Raw genomic sequence first — 24233 nt, 5'->3', positions numbered from 1 at the left:
TTATATACAGATTCCCAAGAATCGCCAAAAAACACTATAGCAGTATCGTCTGCATATGAGAAAATACGGCCGTTCTCCGGCAGCATTCTGCAGAGTTGGTTAATATATATAAGAAATAGAGTCGGACCTAACACACTGCCCTGCGGCACCCCGTAGGTCACATACGACTCCCCACTAATATACTCCCCTACCCTGACTTTCTGTCTACGATCCTGCAAATAGTCTGTGAGTAATGCCAACGAGTTTCCTCTGATGCCAATGTCTTCTAGTCTGCGCACAAGAATGGGGACAGAGACGGTGTCAAACGCTTTTTTTAAGTCTAAAAATACAGTTAAACATCTTTTTCCTGAATCTACTAAGTTAACAATATGAGAGGTTAATGCAGTCACAGCATCTTCCGTAGACAATTTTTGCCTGAAACCGTATTGAGCTTCTGAGATGATGTTATACTTATTAGTGTAACTGGTAAGTCTTTTGTTAATTAATTTTTCAATTATCTTGGATATTGCGGGCAGGACTGAAATAGGTCTGTAATTATTAACATCATCTCTGTCACCACCCTTGTGTACTGGCGTAATTATTGCTTGTTTTAGAGCTGGGGGAAATTTTCCTTGACTAAAGCACAAATTAGCCAGATGTGAAATTATCGGAACTACTAATTCATGGGCGGCTTTTAAAAATCTTGTACTAATATTATCCCAGCCTGGGGCACTTTCAGTCTTGAGACCCATCAGAACATTATGTACTTCTGTAGGATCTGTTGGCAGAAGCACAAAGGAGGAAGCCTGTGTGGTGAGCGTATTGTGAATGTCATGTTGAAGTTGTGAAAGGTTTGTGGTGGTAATATTTTCAGCTAGGGCTTTTCCAATGTTTGAAAAATAATAATTTATGTGGTCTACTGATGCCTGAGGAGTGGATTTTATGTCTAATAGTTCTAAGTTTGGATTTTTCTTTAGTTTACGATGAGTTATATTATTAATTGTGTTCCATATCTGTTTTGTATTCTTATTAGCCTTAAGTAGTTGTTCCTTATCATATTTTCGTTTAAGCTTTTTAATTAAATTGTTACAATAGTTACGATATCTTCTGTACGTTATCTGTAATATCGTGTTATGAGGATCTGATCGTAACTTTCTTTGCATGTCATTTCTGTTTTGTATACATCGTAATATACCTAACGATATCCATGGTTTTATGATGCGCCTATTCCTAGGAACTAAGGTAGTCACAGTGTTTTGCTGTAAACCGTTTTGAAGAGTCTCAATTAACTGTACAGATAACTCAATTGGATCTTGAATTAAATTAAGGTCGGAGATATTATTTATTTTCAATGTAGATATTGTTTTGTCAAAGTCCACTATAGTTTTCGTTTTCGAGCATTTGTGGGAGTTTATAAGATTTGATAATTTAAGAAAAATCGTAAAGTGATCTGTAATAGTGGTATTCAATACAGCAATAGAGGCAGCGCATTTATTAATATCTAACTTTAACATAAAGTGGTCTAAACAGTTCTCGCCTCTAGTAGGTAGACAATGTCCTGATAACAAACCATGCATTGATAACATGTTAAGGTAGTTTAATCTATTAGTACGGTCATATGTATGTTCAATAGGTTTATTAGTTATATTAATATTTATATCACCTGTAATTACTATATTTTTATATGTTTTAAGAGAGGCTAGATGATTATTTAAGGAATCTATAAAATTTTCGGCGTTAATATTTGAAGGGGATCGATAAATAGCAAGAACGACAAGGTTAGGCATTATTATTTGCAAACATGATGCGTGAACTAATATTATTTCTTTAACACTTACCTTGTGGTCAGACTTTACATATACTGTCACTCCGTCGCACTGGTTTAAGTGGTTGCTAGTGGTAAAGGTGTGGTAATTGTCTATTACAGGGGTAGGTTTATTTATATCTAGCCTACACTCATTTAAGATTAATAAGTCTACTTTGAACTTAAATTGTGATAATGTTATTAGTAAATCATCTAGATTACTGTAAATACTTCGAATATTTTGTGATAATATTGTGAAATCTGATTTGTGTACATAAAATTGTTTAGTAAATTCATCAACTTGTAGGTTTTTTGATTGAGCTATAGTAATGTTATCTAATTCTTGCATTATAATGTGTGTGCTATCCATTATAAACTAATAATACCATTCTGAATTTTAACTTTAGGATGTCTATAACATATACGACAAAAAATTTGGTTAGAGGAGCCGATAAATTATATAATAAGTTCGAGTAAGAGTTATGTTCGCAGTTGTCTATCCTAGTTATAAGAACTCGCAAAGAAACATGAATAAAGCATGTGAGGAATTTGTTTGATTTGGTTTTGTTCATTCGATCAGTGTTGTTAAGATGACAATAAGTATGTAGTAAAGTATGTAATGTTAAGAGAATGTATGCTAATTGTGTGATAATGTATGTATGGGTGAGTGTATTTGTGTAAGTGTTGTATAAAATGTGTTGGTAATTTATGAGTGTGTGTAATTTGAATTTGTGTATGTTGATACAATTTGTTTTACAAAATTGTTCAAAAGAAATTGAAAAACTATATAAAATTAGAAGATAAAACTTACAGCGTATATATCTACGAAATACGGGTACTAGTCACGCTTCTTGCATTAAGCTTTGTATTTGCGACTCGCTTCTGATTACGTATGTAGGTGAGGAGTCATGCTTCTGAACATAAACTTTACCATAGGCGGTCCAGCAGTATTTATATCCTTTAGATTTAGCAAGGTCGCGTGCGAGGAAATGTAATCTTGAGCCTTTTGCAGTGAGGTGTTCGGATACGAATATAGGGGTGTCTTCATTAGTTTTGAGGCCCAAATGTTTAGCACTGAGCTTTACTTTATGCCTAATGTTGAAAGACTTACACATCTTAAGAACTTCAGTCTTCAGTAGTGTTGAGCTCAGTTCTACTACTATAGGTGTGTTGGCCGTCTTCTGCTTATTCCCCTTAACTCTATAAATATCGCGTATATCCGACTTCACAACTGTACTGTTTACGATCTTAGTTATATTATTCAATTTAAATGTTATTACTTAGCGGAGTCGAGGCTCGGTGTTGTATGTAAGTACAGCTCGTAGGTTAGCGGGCGAGGTCGCGGCGCGCGTGTAGTCAATAGCGTGGCGTGTGTCGCCAGAGCTGCTGTCTCGACAATAACCCAGTGTCAGACAATAATCATTCTTATTATTTGCCAATTAGTAGACACTTTTTGTTTGGCCCCGTTATTAGTGAGGATAGTTTCTACGTGTTAACATAGGCCTTAGATGTAGCATGTGAGATGTTTTAGCACAATTTTGCCGATGTCGACAGATAGTGAATATATGTCACACTACGAAGTCTTTTCCATAGCATATCTTTATAAAGTAATTACATATATTATTATTATATTAATTGATGTGTGTTAGAAGCTCATTATAATACAGAAGCGTGAAGCGGTCGCCCCTCGCGGTACCAGTAGCGATACGTGTGGTAAACACTTATAATATAGATCAAGTAAGTGCATAGAATACTGTTTTTATAACAATGTGATTTTGTCACTCATTTTCTACAGCTAGCACTTATCTAAATGTTTTAATAATTGAAATTATTACACCAAATATCTTGGTAGAGCGTATTCCTTAATAGAATAATTATGATTATAATCCTTATAAAGTGCCGTAGTAGGCCACCATTGGATGAATGTTTTCATTTTTAATTATCAAAATTATAATATTAAATATAGCGTAATGTTGCTAATGACAAATCTAGATATATTACATTACAAACTTTCTCGTACATAAATACTGAATAATTTTTCGATTCGTTCGTTAAACTTTTTACACATAAATCTAATTGTACGATATAAAGTTTCCAAATCGACTGACTGTTAACCATTTAGATAATCGTTAATCGCGCTTAGCCCGCAACTTGTGTAAAACAACGGTAGTCGTGCACTCGCTATGTACGTGTACGTGTACGTGTACGTGTAGTATGTGACGTGCGAGGAGGTATATGTACGTATATGTATGTTGTAACCATGTACACTGTACGTCTGTTTATCGAGCACAGCATTATGTAAGAGGTCGATCACTCCGATGACAGTAGCAGACCACCGGCGGCCCCCGTCAGGTGAGAGGGATCAACTTGCTATTTGACATAATATAAGATGATAAACTCTAATTTTACAAGTCTGATGTGACAAGTTCGTTGTTACTAGTATAGTTATTGCTGCTGGATAGGCTCTACTCTCTAGTATTAACTTTTGTATATTCATTCTATATCTACCTAATAGGTAAACTATATGTGTGATAATAACAATAAGCTTTTCAACTAGATGGAGTACAATGAATTCTTATATGACTTAACTCATAGGCCAATGTTTATAAACATTATTTTTACACTGTCTATTAAAATGAATGTGATTTTGTCTGTAGTGAGTAAAGTTTTAGATTATACAGTCCAGTGTCACGTTCGCTTAGTTACTTCAAAACGCCCGGGACTTCGGAGATGTACCTTTTCTACTACTTAGTACGCTTAGTGTGTGTCGTATCTCTTGGTATCTAGTGACAGCTCATGACAGCTCATGACAGCTCACGACAGCTACAGATACACTCAGATGCAGTAGTGGTGTAGTGCACCGTTTACCAAAATGTTTTGCCGTCCAATAATCAGCGCAGGCAGCTGGACTGTTCTTCGATGTATTTCGTTAACTATAATCGCATATTTCGACACCAAACCGACTTAAATATTATAGATGTCTAAAATATTTTATATTTATCTAGAGCTTATAGTGTGATTAGGGCGGTAGTCGTAAGCGGCGGCGAGCGCTGCGTGGCGCGCGCGCGAGCCGTGCGTGCCCCGCGCAGCGCCCGCCGCTCCCAACTGAATATCAGGGATGTATAGCGGTAGCGACAGCTTTTTAACTTAGAAAAACTTTATCAAAGATTTATACAAGCTATGGGTGTAGTTTCTGCGTAGAGTTAGATATATGTCTGCATTTTATCTGTGACGCTCTCGATGACAATGCAACCTGGCCACTTACTTCTATATTATATACTTAGATAAATTTAAACAGCTTTAAATGCTGTACTGCCCGTCGTCGGACTCACAAATCCGCAATTTTCTGCATCGGATGGATAGTGAAGAAAATTTTTCACTTTCTAGTGAGTGACGCACTAAAGACATCAACGCGCACCCGTACCTTCGCGCAACAAATTAGTACAAACTGACTGTCGACCACAAATTAAAGTACCTAATTAATTACCTGAAATAAAATTGCTACAGTAAATGAAATATAATATTTATTATTAAATATAAATGCCGGTGTCCATTGTCATCGAGCTGGGACGTTTATAACTTAGAAGAGCGCCATTTTCTAGATTTAACTTTATTGTTTCGATGTCCAAAATTATTCAAGATTTACTGTCTTCTTATACTACATTTCATTATGATTAAATGTTCTAATATATGTCCAGCGAATTAATATTTGAGTGTGTCGATGTTGCGCGTTAGGTGCGCCTTATTGTTACGACCTAACACCTATTTTATGCTAGACTAGAGTTTCAGTAACGTAGGATTACGACCAACTTAGAGAAGTAATTTTAATATATCCTAAAACACAAATATAGGTACCTAATATTATAATATAATGCTACTGATTTATCCCGTGGCGGGGGGAAAAATAAAGTACAAATTTATCAGTAAACCCCCGGCGTCGCGACGGCTTTAACTCTTTCCTTGTATACTTAGCATTATATGAGAGAAAGAAGTTGCATTTATTGTTTAATATTTCAAAAGTTAATAAATGTTGTCGTAGTTTACTCTTAATATCCATTATTTCATTTTTATTAATAAAATTCTTGTATGTAATTGCATTGTTTTATAATCGAGCTAACCGGACGTGTATTTGTAATCACATTACGTGTACTAGATTCGTGGTAGTTTATATATATTATTGTAGCTGAATATCGACAACAGGATCACCTTTTCGAATTAAACAAAAATGTAATTTTATAACAATTGATGTGCCTAAGTGTAATACATACTCTATTGTAATTGTATATAATATTAAATTTAACGTATTTAAAGTCTCAGCAACGCGTCGCATGGTGACCGGTCACCGTGCCGGTATGTTCAAATTAACAAACCATTGTATTTCGTGTTTATGGAAATGCTACATAACTCCAATATTTGTATCGAGACAATAAATTCTTTTGCCACACAATAATCAACGCACTTTTTATTAATTCTATTCAATCGTTGTGAAATTTAATCTTTACAATATTTGATTATCGCTTGGATTCAAATCGTAATTGTATTTTATTATGAGAATCTCTTTTTATTATATTTGTCACAAATCAGAATAGCGTTGTACTGACTAGCGAGTAATTTTCTATCGGTAGATTTTTACTTTTCTCGTCACTAACAAATATTGTGAACACTTAGTATCAACTGTCGTGATACACTAGAAAATAGTCGTTAAAGTTTTATAGCACGCCAAAACGACCTTTTTGCATTTAATCCAGAATAATCACCGTTTTATTGGGTAATACAAAATTGTATAATAGATTTATAACATTTTATGGTAGCGACGTCGGTATTGTAACGGCGTTTGAATGTACTAATTGGTAAAGTGTATCTATGTGTAAATCATCCATACTCGCCGTGTACACGAAATGATGGGTAATTAATTGGGTAGTTGTGTAGACTTGATTGTGATATCAATAAACATTTTCATACGAGCATCAACTATGTCGTTTTATTTTATATATTTGTTCCTGTTATCTAACAACTATTTATCTATTATAAACAAGTGAGTATTTGCCTAATGTGTTTCAAGGAGTATATAAAACTCTACAGTGATAATGAAGTAGCGAACTTCAACGACGTAAGTAAATACATCATATATTATGTACTTTCATAACGATGCCATAATTCGGTGGAGGAAAACATAATATTAGTCATTATGGCTTAAATAGGTATTGGAATTACTTATTTTTCCACGTAAGGTGTTTATTATACGTATTTGGTTTTATATTTCAGCATTTCAGTAGCCTCTCGTAGTTTCCGCAGGTAGACGACGATGTTGTCCAAACAGCCAGTCCTTTTAGATAGTAGTTATACTTACTAATGCCATTCGTGTCTCGTAAGAGAGTAGTTCATAAGAAATTTGTATTCGTATCAGGGTTGGGCGTAGATAAAGAAAAACAACAAGTTATCGAGCGAAAGAAGCTTTTTTTCAACTAAATTTACAATACACAATGTCTAAGAGTTCACATAGTATAAAAATTATGTTTTTCCGTCGCTTATTTACATTTGTTTCAAGAAATGTTGGCATTGTCTCGCGATCAAGCACAATGTGACACTGAGAACGATAAATAACATTTACATAGATACACCGACTACGTGGTGCTATTTGCACTTAAATCCCTCAGGAGTACATAGGCCAGGCCTGGCGTTATATAAACATATTCACCGACATACAAAGCCACAACATTTACTCGTCACAGAACATCGACTCAGCATTCGTGGAATTATTTGGCACATAATTAAAATTTGCCTCTCAACTTTCCAATAAAATAATTAATCGTAGAATATATTACGTTAAATATTTGTAGTATCCCTATATTTTCCTTTTAACCTACGAATACGTTCCGCGTTCAATAAATACATGCTAAGTGCACTATGTACAGTGCAGCGGCGACGTAACACATTTACAACTGAACCGACTCCACGCGTCTCCCCACACACTTATATATCTCGCACTAAACGTTAATCAACTGATGTATTAAATTATCTCTCAAATGCAATCACTCCAGGGATACAAAGATTTGCTTCCACCTTAGCCACCGGAACTAACTCTATTAAAATAATTAAATATGAACGTAGTAAAAATTATGTTTCGAGATCATATTTAATACATCACAGGTGTTAAAGAGAAAAAATATTAAAATTATTATAAAGTGTGCTCTAAATGTGTTGTGATAGTGACGCTACTAATTGTATAGCGTGAACATAGTGTAGAATCAGACTATTGTTATATGTTTTTCAGATACTATTGCTATATTTTGTAGAAATCAGTAAACGGCGTATGAAATTGAGGACTGAATGGATAAATGTGACATAATAGTAGGGTTTGTTCACGCAAATACATTAAGTAGCGTCACAACAATTCGGAGAACACTTTCATATTTTGCAGACAACTGTGTCTCTCAGGCGGACACAGGATAGTCCGAATCGAACAACATAATTATACCATATATGATGTGATGTCAACAACTAAGGAACTTTGAATTTGAACAACAAATAAATTGAAGTTTAATATTTACCAAAACAAATAGTAGTAGTCTTTACATAAATTACTTTAAGAAGTTGTAAAATGAATCCAAGCATGTAATTTATTTTTAACTGATTGTGTAAATACTCATTAACATCCGCTAGTTAAATAATTCAAAGACTCATCAGTTTTAGACACCACACACAAACAAAAAAAAATCATAAATTACGAACGTCAATTTGAAACAGGTTATAAACTACACACTGTAGTCAAAATATACCTTTACAACAATATAAAATTATTCATTATTTTGTCTGTCAAGTCATAAAAGTTCATTTACTTAATTTCATTTGAGTGTATCGTCGCGAAATGTACAACGGCTTTGGTTAGCTTTAAAATGCCTTACAACTGTCGTTGTATAGAAAATAATAAACATACACGATGTATGGTATAACCAAAACTTACAATAAATGTTAGAGATTAAACATAAGATGAGTTATGATAATGATGAATGGTATGTCTTTTTGATGCGGCCGCGAGCCCTCGACCTAAACCTGATGAGAAAATTTGTACTTTCATAAAGGGCCGCGGTTAGATATATCCAATACACTGTTGCAACTGTCAACTAATTTCGAATACCAATTTTATAAAAAAAAACAATCATCAATATATTTATATTATAAACCATTAAAATACAACAACAAAACAAATATCCTAATTTGCAATACGAGTAGTTATTAATGGAACACAAATACTCAAAGTGAACGTATTGTACTACTTAAACTTTAAAATTGCAAAACCTTTACAGTGAAGGTAACAATGTCTTTTATATTGAGTATTTGTGTTGTTTCATAGTGTAACGTGAATCTGTCGTGAGGATACTTTCGTAAATACCTCGCAGAGAGCGCAGGAACGTACGAGAGTGCTCACCGAGAGGAGAGAATGCGTCGAAAATGTTCCGACGCGACGCAAACAAAATTTGATTTCACTTGCGCCGTGCAACATTTTCGAGACATTTATATTGTGACTGCTAACCTTAACATTTGACGTAAAGTGTAAATATACTTAATATTAAACCGTAGCTATATCTAAAAATAACTTAATTCAAAGAGATCATAATTCATATAATATAATCATAACTTATTACAAATTGTCACGGTGTGTTACAAGTTTTGTGAATGTCTGCGGTAGTGGGAGAGGCCGGTTTAAGCGTCATGACTTTACACACGTCACAGATGTGTTACATATCAATAACGTACCTTCATCTACTCTACACTAGTACACTCCACTGAGTTTCTTATTGATGGCTTTAAGCATTGCAGTAAATCTTTTTGTGTAAACTTCTCTTTTTGGTGAATACTTTTCAAACTGTTGTGAAATTATACATGATTATTTGTAAGAGTTCCAGACCCACTATCAAGTTATAAAACAAGTGATCCTATTGACAAAGTAACACATATGTAATATTGAACATAATTAGAACTGCGTTGAAAGCATTGAGCAAAACTTGGCTGTGATGTTCAGTGACATTGGTATCATGATATATTAATTGTTGAACTAAAGATATTTCCTTAAACTAACTTACTCAATACTTAACATTATTAATATTTTGGAAACGGTATTACAATAAATTAATAAAACATAAAAATATTCACATTATGACAACGATTGTGACAAAATTGAACTGACAAAACATGAGTAGGTTAGGCGGTTAGATTCAGTCACTTGCGCCTCACCGATTCTGGAAATGAGGATGTTCAGACTAGCGCAGTCCTCGACATCCCTGTTTCGTGTCTCTAGCTGCCTGTACGCAGTTGTTCAATTTTGGTAGTTGTCACGCGGTGGCGGGGCCTAGCTGGTGCGCTTGAGGTGGTGTGCGGCCGCGAGCCGCGCCACCTTGGGCGGGCGGATGTGCGCGCCGTGCCCGCACTCGTGCTTGTGCGCGTGCGCCGGGGACTTCTTGCCGCTGCTCGATAACCGCTTGCGCGGCTTCAGGAAATCTGGAAAGACACAAATAAAACGTTAATACTTGTGTGAAAGTGCTCTGTTTTCCCATGAACCCCCGAGTCACAAATTGGTCTTGAATATGCAGGGTAACAAAAGCCACGGTTTTATTGGCTCGAATTCGATACTTAAATATAATTGGTGCTATACGAGTTAGTTATTGACTCGCGTGACGAGTAAGCCGCGATAAAAGTATAAAACGCAAGGTGAAAGCAGTTTACGACTCTTGTTAACATTTCTCTGCGAAGGGAGAGCCTGTGCACTGTGCAGCGCTACACGACTGTTGTAACTCGCATAAACATCACTCGTAAACATTATAGAGGGCGGGGCCGTACTATTGTGAATTGAGAAAAATTTTACGACCTCCAAACTGAAATGTTCGTTAAGACGCCCGGATGCTGCGCCTGCGCCGTACGGGACCTTACGAGAGTTTTACGACTCTATCCATGAGGATCGGATTGTAAAAAAGTAGGTTTAGAGTACTTAAAGCACCGGAATGCTTTTTTCTAAACAAATCCTTGGGCGGCGACGTCTTTTGTGACCATTTCTAATTTTGAAAAAATATTGCCCATAAAAGTTTACGATCTTTTTACTACTGTTTAATCTGTATTATAGCTGGCTTGTGAGTTACTGGTGCGAAGGTTGCCGTCAAACTTATATAGTTTTGGTGTATAATGTATAGTCGTAAAAGTGTTGAATACAAAAATGATTGTTGATGAAATCATTTGTAAGTATGTGGAGCGTGAAGATGATAATGTGATAAGTTAAGATGCAGATAATGTCTCGAGATTATAATTTAGACATAACTCACGATTCATAACAAGACGCTACTATGGACAGATAATAACAGTTTACTTGTAACCGAACTAGTAATTTTGAATTTGTAAGGAAGCGGCTTTAAAAAGACGTAAAAATAATTACGGGAAATAATGATAGATTATTACGTAAAGGCGAAAACCACAACCAAGAAGTCATCCTTTAGGATTTTACCCTATAAGGAAAAGTTAAAAGGGATCAACGGTTTCGATTCCCAGGAAACAATCAACCTTTTATAAGTAGAATAGAAACACACAGTAGCTGGGAATGTACGCTATGATCATCCAAATTATCGGAATGCACAAAAAATGCCTTGGTAACCGGTGTTGCCAAGGCCAAATGACTCGTTACAAATTGTGTTTAACTCCAACTTGTAGGACCAACCGACTGTTTTTTATTTTCCATAATAAAGTAGGTATATAATGCTTTTTGCAAAACATCGATGGACACTAAAAAAAGAGAGGCTTGAAGCGCTTTTGTAATTGTAAAATTTTATAGCACTTGCAATACATTAAATAGAAATTGTATGGCTTGTAAGATAGTCGTAAAATTTCCTACTTTCTCAATAGAAAAAAGTCACATTAAAATTCTAATATGTATTGTATTCAGTAAATAAAAGATTGCATTGAAGATTTATAAGCAGCGATTTAAATATTTCAAGAGCCATCAAACGAAGAATTTCAAGAATTTATTTCATTTTAAATGTATTTTCAGTTTGTTTGTCGTTTCATTGACCTGTGTCGTTTCAGCTTGAATGTTGAATCAGATTATTTTTGTTGACCTTCTTATCTCAAATAAATATGTGTATTAAGTTGAAATATTATATTAATTTGCAGTATAGTTGCGTTATTTTGTGGTTGCGAGTCTAGAAGAAATTATGATGACAAAGGGCTATCAGAAAATTGTTAGAAGTTTTTACTCAAAATTTTAGGTATAACATGTTCGAATCCTTTCAAAATAAACCGACATAAAATTAAAAGTCGATGTATTTAAGTGTCGTCGTTATTATTGAAGGTGAAAAGTCAAGGTGACAGCTAACTTAGCAACAAAACGTTCAACGTAAAAGTCTTGTTCTTAATAATAAAATTGTCTGAATCATGACAAAAAACAAGCGTCGGTGTAGCCGGGAACTATGTCAGTGACGTCATGAAGCCAAGGTCGACGGGTAGACCGCAAGTTTCCCGCCAAATTCATAAACACGTGTCTTTTTGGTTATGTTCATAAATAACACATTTTGTGCGTGAAATGTTATCACTACATTATTCTAATCGTTACGTAAGCAACGTAGTACTCACGAAAATTCACTGATTATATAATATAACGTGATAACGTACACAACAAGCATTCTAACAATAGCTTCTCCTATATCCGATGCCATTATATTGACTATAATTACTTGATGAGTAAAAATACAACATTATAAATACACAGAGGAACGTGCTAGCGGATGCAAACACAGAGAAAATACTTTCACGTGGTTACGCAACAGTTTCCCGCCAAACGTTCAATGGAGCGTTTCGCGCCATTTTCATCTTGATATAACCTGACTAATTCGCGAAGTGATTTGTATAGAGGCCGCGTGTCTACTGGCGTGGCCTATGAATATCGGGAGGGTATTATATTGGGCACGCGTAAACATGCGGGTGTATGTGTAAACAAAATGGCCTTGGGGACGTGCGCGTGCGCGCGGGCGCGCCCGTGTGTACCGCGCAAACAACTCACACATTTATCGCGCCCATTATCAAACTTTTATCGTATACGAGCTAACTGTGCCGGACCGACTTAATTTTTAATAATATACGTTAAAATAATACGCAGCGATCGACGTAAGCCACATGAATAAATATCAGAGCGTATGGGTGTACATTTAACCTTGAATAGATAACTAGCTTACCATTATAATCGATAATGGGCTGCACGTGATTGTGATTGTTTGACGGAATGTCATTTGGTAGTATAATGATATATTCTTCATCATACAGTTCTCGGTAATGTGTGGTGAGCTGATATTTTAACTGGCCGCCGAGTGCCGGCTATTTCGGTCGACCTAAATATCAGCGCGGGCGCACCGACGCTACCTCTTTTGATGCCGCTTTATTCACGTGTTTACATCACAAGTACGCGTCATCTATGGAAAGATATTAAATTAACTAAGGCTATTAGACTCCGTACAGAGAACAAAATGTTACCACATAGGTCAATTGGTATGTGCTTTGTTGGACTCTATCGTTGAGTACTTTAGTAGCGTAGAGTCAATTAGATTTTTATGCAGCTTGATTTGTTTGTGTAATTTAAGCATGCTCGATTGTTCACCACGCCTCGTGTTGCCAGACAGTGGTGTACATTTTCATATGTGTAAGTGTGCCAAGTTCTGGGTAGCAACAGCGCGTAATGCAATCCACGTGCATCGAAGGCCACAACAGCCGGGCCTGCATCCGTCTCGCCTACACTACTAGAATCTCTGATCGTGTGGGAATAAAAAATCTAAGGAAAGTGTGGAAAAAATACGATCCTGAGATGCGTCAAATTAGTTTTTTTTAGTAAAGTTGCGGTTGAAACACGTCGAGGGTGTCACCGCCCTTTGATCCTGCGCCGCGTGCGCAGGAGTGCCAGGAAACACGGCGCGCAACTTGCATAGGTAATTGAGGAACGTCATAACAAAGCATAACTGCGCCACATGTAGGTATGGAAGAGAAAATCTTCCAAAATTATCAGCGCAAATTACACTTATTGTTCAAAAACGTACCACATAAAAGGCCCTTATTCACCACAAATGTTGTCCAAATGTTGCGTTCGTGGGAATGACGCAGGAGCCGCGGGTCACGACGCCGGGCTTACAGAACGTTTCAGTCATTACAGCGTCAATGGGACTCGAGTCGAGAGTAATTCTCCGATTGTAACATACGTAATTGCAGGGACAAGGCCTGCGGTAAAATATCTTCGTTTTGTGTAGGGTACTGAAGTAAACACTATTATAGTGGACGTATCGTGATCCAGACGCAACGATAGACGTGGCCTACGCATTCGCATGACACATAAATTTTGCTGTAATGGCGCTGGGAAATTCGACAAAAAATATGAATTGCAATTTTCGCTTCAATGCATGTTATGCATACAAAAAACGTGAGACCGTAAAGGGAAAGTCTTACTGTTATATTTCATTACTTAAGTTGATTTTCGAGCTTCCTTAAGGTAGAGCGGAGACAGGGAAGTAAGAACTTAGCAGGGTGAATAACGTTTCCCGGTAATGGTGATTTTGGCGGCATAGTCACGTGATTAGGTGATGACGATTCATTGGAACAAGTCAGAACTCGATCGGACATGTCCGTGCTGTAATTGGTGTACGTTGCGCGCGCGCCGATTTGTCGGGCGTGGGCGACGCGCGTCCCGCCACAGAACAGGTTGCCTCGCCTGCGCCGCCGCACGCTCCCGCCATCTTATTTTATTCATTTACGACCTAGGGCTGCGATTAGTGCAACTTGATAAATTAAGCTTAAATATCACCATAAATATTTGAAATTCGACGTAGTAATGTGATGTGATGACAATTTATGCGTTCGCATAAAGTTCACAGCTGGTTTATAGTGTAATTACTTACACTGCAATATAATGTACTGTATAGGGTTATAGCAAAACTCGTTATTGGGTTTGTTGTGGTGTTAGAGCCATTTAACCGGTATGAGTATTTGACATTATTTCCCCTGTTAGATTTTCCCCCAGCTGCACAGGAAGTACGCTGTTACGGCAATGGCGATGGCGACTTGCTTGTAAGGAGCCGGCAAGTTTGCATTGTGATTACGAACCAGTTCCGAAATATCTAGGCCAAGTGAAAGGCGATTCGATGTCAAAATGGCGTACCTCGTTGCGCATACAAGTTTTTGTTACAATATGAAAGATAAATAAAAATGGTTATAATTCATCGACTTCTTCAACCGCAAATGCATTTTTACGAAACAAGAAAAAAGTAATATAAAAAAGAAGCACCCAGATATTTGCATAAAGGTATTCCAAAAAAAGAAGAACAATACATTGCCTGCCTGCTACCCATACACTGCGGGTAAATCACCAGTGAATATATTTTTTTATATAAAAAATATATTATATTGCAAGGCGTGTCACAGCCCTAGGCAAAGAAGTTCTATTACAACTGGACGCGCATAAAAAAGGTAACAAAAACGCACCCTCGACGTATATATCTGTATATTTGTATACGTTCGGCCCGCTACTGGTTTTGAGATGAGGCCTAAACAAATAAGTGACACTACCAGGTAGCTTTGTATCGGGAGCTAAACATTTGTTCTATATTATCTGATATAAATATTTTATATCCCTATTTTTAGTTTTTTGACCTACGCGCTTATCGGTCTTTAAAGTTGTAGACATAAGTGGGGAGATTGCCTTTCACGATTTCACTTTTGCATCTCACAGTACGCAAGTCGCAATGCAATAAAATAAAGTGGACTTAGCCTCGTTTCCTTGTTAGAATTACCGACAAGATTTTAATCTAAACTAATATGGAAATGCAATAAATAGTTAATTCCACTGTTACTAACGGTAATTAATTGTAAGTCCTTATTTACAGGATTTAAATGGCTTGGGGGATCGCTAAGATAGAATAGCTACTTACGAGTACTTGATCGTATCAGTGTTAAATGCATTCAAGATCGTATTCAACTTTTAAATCAAGTTTTTTCTGTATGCGATACGTGGTGTAATCGATTTGAAGTCATGATTGCATACAATAACCTTCGTTACCGACTAGATATTTGATATTTACGCGAACATTTCGCAATCGCAATAAATGCCACGCGCCAATCGTATTGGCAAGTTCGCCACCGACTACGTCACGCAGGAAACCATACTGTTGAATTAGTCACTAGTCATTACTGAGTCATAAACTTGATAGGTTTTAGCTCACTTTTGTTGCAAATACATCAATATGTATACAGAAATATATACATTTAATTGCTTTTTTGATCTATTCAGTAAAAGAGACCAATATTTCCACAATAAAAGGTTATAAATTATTTTATTCCCTCTGACTGCAATAAAGCTAGATTATTGCAAAATTGCAACAGTTACAATGACTATAATTAAGTCGCACTAAATAGCTTTGCTATTATGAATATTGACAGTTTAATGTTTAAGTAAATGACTTTGAAAGCCTGCTTTTATTGTAATTTGTAGTTTACTATTGCTTTAGAAATATATTCCTGCAATAATAAAATATCAGCAGAAATAACATATTTTGAAAGTTGCTTCTCAGTTTAAAGGATAAAACAGCTCGCCGGCTTTTAGAAAAGAATAAATAAAGGACTTTAAAATTGTATCACGGCAACATTCAGTCCAAACATAATTACACCCATTACCTAGTAATTGTCAGGTAGTCTGACAAGTCTGGAACGATTCTAGAGACCAATTATTTAGATTCAATCTACGAAACAGGATGTCGTAATACGTGGTCGAACACTAAATTAGGGATCATATTTTTCTGTGTATTTTTTGTATGTATGTGAAATCTGCACGATCTGTGGATAAGAACAATACATCTTAGAGGCCATTGGCAGGTAAATTGGCAGCCAATTTCGTCCGATTAAAACCAATTAGAATGAATTGTCGATGTAAAAGTTACTCTACAATTGTTTGGTAAACAATACACATAGAGCAAATGTTTTCAAAACATCTAAGTATGAAACAGAACTTAAATATTATGTTAACGGATAGTTTTAAGGGTTATTAGTTAACCCTTATGTGGTAGGTAATAGAGGCTATTTTTAAATGTAGAGTAGAGCGGTGTTATTGGCAGTCGTGTGAAACTTAACAGTGAAATGTCAATGTCGACATGCGAGCCGGCGTGTTTACATAGAAAATAGCGGTTGTGCATGGTTTCAATGAAGAAGTGATTGACGGCTTTAATGTCAACTTGTTTTAGTGCCTTTGGTAAAGTCAAACGTAAGGCTAACGCTTGGAAAACTGTAGATTTTAACTCGAGGAAATCTTATGCGTGATTATTGTTCTAACACTTACCCACTAAGATTGTATCAACTCGTGTCGTAAAAGTGCGTAACATTAGAAACTTTCAGTGGGCGAGCAACGACGCGTGATTGTGAAAGTGAGCGAACGTATGCCATTGTTGCGTGTCCGATCACCGCGCAACCCGGTAGAGAGGGACTTAATACCACACCGAGACGTCTAATCGTAGGGAAAATTGCACGTATTGCAGACAACCACTGACTGACGTTCACGACACTAATCATTGTTTTCTAAGCCATGTTTTATTTATGTAAAGCGGTAAGTAATAGTAACATGCAACGTTGAATTTATTTACTCGCAATACTGATGATGGACGCGTAGACCCACCCAGATTATAGCTATGTTCATCAATTCTAACGACTTGCGAGATTGAAATTCTGCAAGATAAATGAAACTGCTTATAGCGCATAAAAATAAAATGTAGTGTTATGATTGAAGATTGTAGAACAGTTTTTTGTGAGTCAGTCGAGTTTGTCAAACAAGATGTGAGTGACGCGGCCGCCATCAAACGACTTGATGTGTGACGCTGAGATATTTTGACGGGTTGTTTGTTAAACTAGTTTGATACTACAGCGGGGTCCCACCGCGGCCTAAAGGGACAATTTGACAGAATTATTACATTGTTTGTCTCGACTATAATGTCAGTATGTATAATTTTTAGAAGTGATTTGTACACGTAATATAAAATGGTTAATGTCATTAAACAAACAAAGCATATCCTGATGACGAGACCGTCATATAATTATTTTAGATTTGCAATGTTAGAGCTCTCGGAGCGTAAAACGATGTAGAGATAAATCATGACAAAAATTGCAAACACTTGCGTCGGTGCATGGCACAAGGTCATCGTACCGAAACCGTTTTCATATTATTCATATGACCCCCAGTCTGTGTTGAGGCAATGGACTCTTGCGACTGAAGTTTTATCTATACCTACTATCTAAAGAGGTAAAGCTTTTGTTTGTATCTAGGGGACATTCTCTTTGAAACTATTGAAATAATTTTGAAACAGCTTTCGGAAAAAGTCAGCTACTTTACGCCTGTGTAGAACAGAATACTTTTAAGTCGGAATATTGTAAGAAATCTTTCCATTCACACCAAGTTAGTGCTTCACATAAATACTAGGTTTAAAAATACACCGTCTCGACATTGTAAGTAATCAACGATCCTTCATTAACGGAGTAATTCCGGCAGCGAAGCTATCATTATTTACGATGCATTTTATTTATAATAAGCACTTCAAATTATGGCCTGTCAGCCTTTTATATGTTATTAGGGAATCAATAACGCTATAAAATATTATAGACAGCGCCTTAACTGTTCTTCCGAAGGTATTATAAGATTTATTTTGATTGGGAAACAGAAATATTTATTGATTTTACAACGTCTTTAAAAAAACAGCTTTATACGGTATTACTTTGCTTTATGTTTTTTTCCTAAGTACCAAAGTCCAGCAAATAATTTTCCTTAAGAAAACCCCAATACCATTTAAACGGTACAGGAAATTATTTAATTTTACAATAAATAAATTATTCCGATGCTCCAATTGCTTTATTTATAGACGGGGATGCAATGATCTTCGGGATCGTTGACTGGCTCCTAAGACAGGTGTCCTATAGTTACCTTAGCACAAATTGCTTGGAGGCTAGCATTACGAAGGAGGTTCCTACCGCTGTCATTAGAACGTCGGCCTGCACTTTTTTCTATTGATTACTATGTACAGGCCGTATTGGTTTCTTGAATGTGGGAATAGAATATTCCTGTGCGATTTGTTACTCTTTGTTTTTCTTTTTTATCTTAGTGTTTCAGTTTTAGATGTTGAGATAGGCAATTGCAAGTTGTTGTTAGTATGGGAACTAGATTTTTATATTCGTGAGCAACCGATGTGTGGGTTCCATGACCAGTGGCTATTTAAAATCCTTCATCACGATGGGCTTTATGCTTGATTTTCTACAGAATTAATACAGACCTTCTCACGTGAGATTTCGTATAAAGGACTCTATAAATCCTTTGTATCGATGATGGAGCTACCTTTTTTAACGAAAGAATTCTCCGATTGATCTTACATTCTCAAATCTAAATAAAGAACCTTAATCAAAAAATCTTTACGACGTCATTGGTTAAAAAAGATTTTATTTGTATCGTATTTAAAGTTGTAAGCTTTCATCCGAACTACTGTTCAGGTATGAGCTAAACGATGGATCCTAATGAATGTTTAATAAAGCGCGCCCCGCGGGGGCGGCGAGTTCAAAGGATGCGCGGGCGCACGTCGACGATCAAAGCCGCCGTTATCGAGCACTCGAGCTATCAGCAGATACCGCTCATTTACAGAACACTGCTACTGGGATACGCTTCTCGATTATCTCAGATTATCTGCGCGTACCGTTTAAATGCAACCAAATGTTTTCGCGTCAAGTTAATGGAAATGACATTTAAGCGGTACCTACTTAGAATTATACAATCGTTTTCGTACGATATTTGCAATATTGAACAACGTTGTCGTCGGCCGCCGAGTGTATTTTTGCAACACAGGCCACTGTAATCGAAGTGCAAACCACATTCTCAGATTTTATGCGAACATAAACGTAAATCATATCGGCGCAGATGCAGCTGCTACCGAAACACGCACTATAAGACAAAAGCACAGAATAAACTTTACGATTTATGATTCTACAGATGCGCGGTAAACTTAAGTGCTTCCTTTCTTAACATAAAGACGAAAACTAAGTTGCTTTACAACTTTTATTCTGGGCTTGGAACTTCAGACAATTTTCAATTGTTTGTCTGAATTGTTCCAAGTTAATCTTGCAGCCGTTAAACTGGGATCAGTTCCCATGAACGTTAATATTCAAATTGTTCACATAACAGGAGCAGCTCTATAAATCGGTAACACAATGAGATCGATAATACCTATAATAAAGACACGTAACGGCCGGAACGGTAGCTAAATATCGTAAATGAACAATGAGTGCATTGTCCGATGTCTTTGTTCAGAGATGATTTCTTTTGTGGACAACAATCGTCGACAAGTAGTCCAGTAGCCCTAAACAACCTAAACATCGGTCAGACAAAGGTAAACACGATACCGCGCATTGTCAGACATGACCTAAGGTCGTTCAGAGATGAGCGACCTCTGGACCGAATTCGGGATCTCACATTGTGTGGGACAATGCACAGAAAGGATGAGATTACGAGGGGTGATGCTGCTAAGTATTACTCTAACAATAGACACAAAGAGTGGTGTGTGTTTACCCATGAATATGTGGACTATAATGCACAATAGCCGGTGCTTTAATAAGATGCATACAACAGGTTAACAGCGTATTTTCTCAAGATAAGCTACGTGTATAACGAATTCGCGTTTCATGTTAAATCGTGCATATTTGGGGCCGGTGTAATCCAGTTTTTTAAACGCACTATTTAGATGTTTCTGCTAACTGTAATAGTGGCATTGTTAAGTAAATTAATGTAATTAACATTCGGGGTGATTCAGAGAGTTGACCGCGCTCCACGTTACGGCCGTTCGACCAGACACAATAAACAAAAGGTAATTTGTCGGCTAATTAATAAAACAAAAGTTGTGTATTCGTTTTTCGTGCACCAGTGGTCACTGGGACGGGAAAGTAGGAAGAACATTTTTGGTTGCGTATATGAAACATGGTCTGTAAAATAAGCACTTAGTGAAGTGCATGTTTGGTAATTCGGAGCGTCATTTGGCAGATGCGAGACTATTTGGCCAATTATAATGTGTGTAATGGCTTAGAAGTCCGGGCCAGGCAGCGAGCTGCGCGCCAGCCAGGCGGACGGGCGGTCACATCTGGCCTGGATTAGCACTGGCTCTCACCCGACCTATTGGGTTGCGGTCTCGCGTTACGCACTCGAATTACTAGTTTCCTTGAACTGCTAGAGTTTCTAACTAGAATGGAAAGTCGCACTTTTCCATTAAATGGTCACTTGACATCGCTTTTAAAATGAAGTTGTGTTCGATTAGCTATCGGTCGAATGTGTGCGGCGAATGTAGCGACAGGATGGGAGCATAGGATGCGGTTTAATGTTTCTATTAGTATTTGATCACGTTGCACCCGAGACCAAACAAAAAAACTCTTAATGTGAACTGATACAATCGTGTGTCGGGGGCGCGACGGACCACCCACACCGACCCAATGATCTATTCCCCAAAGGTGACTCGAAGAACTAAATAGCAATCAAAATAAAAACTTATCTTACAAGTTTTTTAACGTCACGTTATTCTAATTACAGCAACCTATTAATGTGCCCGATTTGTAACGCTTTACGACAGTATTATATGCACGGCTAAGTGGAGAATGGGGGGCCATAAATATTAATTTTAAGTCGTCGATAAAAATTAAAAATGGAAGAAAATAAAAGCAACCACCAAATATATACTTTTTACATAAATATTATTTTTACGACATTATTATACGGAGCTCGTTGGGCGCGTAAATACGTTTTTTACTAACGAGCTTTTACGAGCTGACCGGTCGTTTGGAATCGACAAATTCCACATTTTAAAACGTGTGAAAGTAAAACATTGAAAGGGTGGCCGTTTGACACCGTCTATAAAAGTGCATAATAATGACCGTTCGGGGTCACGTCGTAAAAGCGATTGGTCAAGCATTGACGGATCAAACAATCAAACGTAATAATTATGTTCTAAGAATACTATGAATATGGGTCACAGGCGGCCTTGGGAAAGGAAGTGCAAGGATTGATGAAACTTTTACACTAAAACTGCTTGCGTTTTATAGCACGACATAAAAGTTTAATTCTTGATAATAAAACATTGAATTGTAAGGTTTATGTACAATGGTGATAGTTTTTTTTGTGTGTTGTGTCGTAGTAAATTTGACACGTACAGTTTGTTGCCAGTAGGCCATTGGCTGGTGGAGACGTGGCTCGCACAGTAATCTATAACGGTGCATGCGATTGACACGGTGAATGCCACGCAACCAAATGAACTATGCATTTATTTGGTCAACGATTGACTTACGAAAGACTTGGAGTATGTGCTAATGGAAAATGTGCTTAATAGAAATATGTGATATTTTATATAAACAATTTCCTAATGCGTGACACGCGTATAAAAAAAGTAACACACCTATAACTTATTCTTTAAAAATAAAATTTTTAAATTTCACAATCTCTTGCAAATCCTATGTTGATACAAAATATTTGTTTAAACACTCGAAATTATGATTTCCTTTGTTTTCGAATATTTACCATACGTGAGTGATATAATTGACTTGCTGATATTAAAAAATATAATGCATACGTTCGTGGGAATGTGCAGTGGCCAAGAACCGAACCTGTTTATCGAAACATCTATGCAAATTTTGTGGATTCGTATCGTACTGCACCGATGAAACTGGATTTTTTAAATTATACACAACACACTATGAGCTGTGAGATTTTATAAAACTGCAACTATTTATATCTCGTAAGGGAAACCTCTGTCTAACAAAATGATATGGTAATATTATATTCGCCTTTTTATTTTTCTTGCATTATACGTAAAAGTGTATTGTTTGTTTCATCAAATAATTCATTTTAGCGCTTCTTTTCAAGTTTAATTCTCTTACGACTGTTACACAATTAAAATAAGTAATAAACAATTCACTAATGATATCAAAATACCACGATAATTATCTCGCACGAATTGCAGGGAATTTCCAACAAAAATAATAACTAACAATTTATTTTGAACCATTGTTTCAAAATATTTAGCGAACCTTCTCACAAGTGCACCGCATGCAGTCAAAAATAACGGATGTTTCGCTTAACTATGCATACATTACCGTTTATGTATGGTAAACTTACACAGCACTTGTAACAATCAAAACAATGTAGTCGAAAGGATTCCATTACGCCTCACCTGACATCTAGAACTAAATTAAAGGGTGACTATTGTTTTTGGAAATTTGCATTTCAGTGTATTGTAACGAATTTTCAACAGTTTAAAAGACAAAGCCGTGACGTATTTAAAATGGGTATTTTGACTTGAGAAATAAAACTAAGAAATGTAAGGTGTTATTAGAGAATAACAATAAAAACATTGGGTAAATGAATTTGTAGAACTTATAATGAATCATTTCAGCACTAGCTCGACACCGCTACACGTGGTTGAGATTCTCACATCTAAACAATATTTATTTATATTTTGGACACTCTTGTTTATAATCGAATGAGGTTTTAATTCAGCTAATAACAAATTTGAATGTATATTTTCATCAAAACGGAATAAAATTATCAAGAAATTGCAAGAACAAATTCTAATAACGTATTTTATCGTTGTTATCGGGCATTGCAACTGCAGTAACCAAGTTGAACAATGCAACAGTTCACTATGCTTGGAATCCAAGGCTAAGCTTATCAGCCTATTATGTGTTAGAGCCATTAATCATCTTATCGCTTTAGACATGTTTATGCGCATGTTAAAGTTACTGCTTATTTTGTAAACTTTACGTAACTTAATTGATTAGTAAAGGGTAAATGTTTTTAAGTTGGTTTACTTTTTCGGGTAATAAAGAAACAAGATTGAGAATTATTTTAGATGTATAGAGTACTAGAAAATACAAAAGAACTAAGTTCTATGACCTATTACTTGTAATAAAACCTATAACATTGAATCACTTATTGCTAATGGTGGCAGAATGATTAAGTTATCTACGGCTATCAATAAATAATAGTCTAGCTTGTAGCAGACTTGCATCATTCATCATTTATAGTCTGTGATTTCATTGTACCATACTTTTTGTTACAGTGCAATACAGTTTTAAAACAATAGACATTTCGTTGTACAATTAGTTATGCTCCAGTAAAAAAATAAATAGAAAAAAACCGTGAATATCAAACAAAGAGTAAATCAAAATTCGTCGGACCGTGACACGCGAGTGGTTCACACAAATTAAATCGCCGAAAATCTCATACCACCCCTTAACAGGGGAGGGACATTAATTAGAATACACGAATACATGATTGTGTGTATGGGAAACGATTTCACACACAGTTACTCATAGAAATAACTAGTGATTTTCTGAATTACGTTGTTAATGCTTCGAAAAATAGCAAATAACGAAT

The 24233-nt window shown here is 36.2% G+C and overlaps 1 protein-coding gene across 2 annotated transcripts in view; it reads right to left on the bottom strand.

Annotated features, from left to right (window-relative positions):
* Positions 1-7220: 7220 nt before the first annotated feature.
* dap (cyclin-dependent kinase inhibitor dacapo) overlaps positions 7221-24233 on the bottom strand; it is a 40928-nt gene continuing 23915 nt past the window's right edge. For both annotated transcript variants that reach the window (XM_076125828.1, XM_076125829.1), the window contains one exon: positions 7221-10282. In XM_076125828.1, coding sequence (XP_075981943.1) covers positions 10134-10282 — 149 coding nt within the window. In that variant the 3' untranslated portion in view covers positions 7221-10133. The remainder of the gene's footprint in view (positions 10283-24233) is intronic.

Source organism: Anticarsia gemmatalis, chromosome 18 (genome assembly GCF_050436995.1).
Source record: "Anticarsia gemmatalis isolate Benzon Research Colony breed Stoneville strain chromosome 18, ilAntGemm2 primary, whole genome shotgun sequence".
NCBI classification, from domain to species: domain Eukaryota; kingdom Metazoa; phylum Arthropoda; class Insecta; order Lepidoptera; family Erebidae; genus Anticarsia; species Anticarsia gemmatalis.
This window is presented reverse-complemented; position numbering and strand designations above follow the sequence as displayed.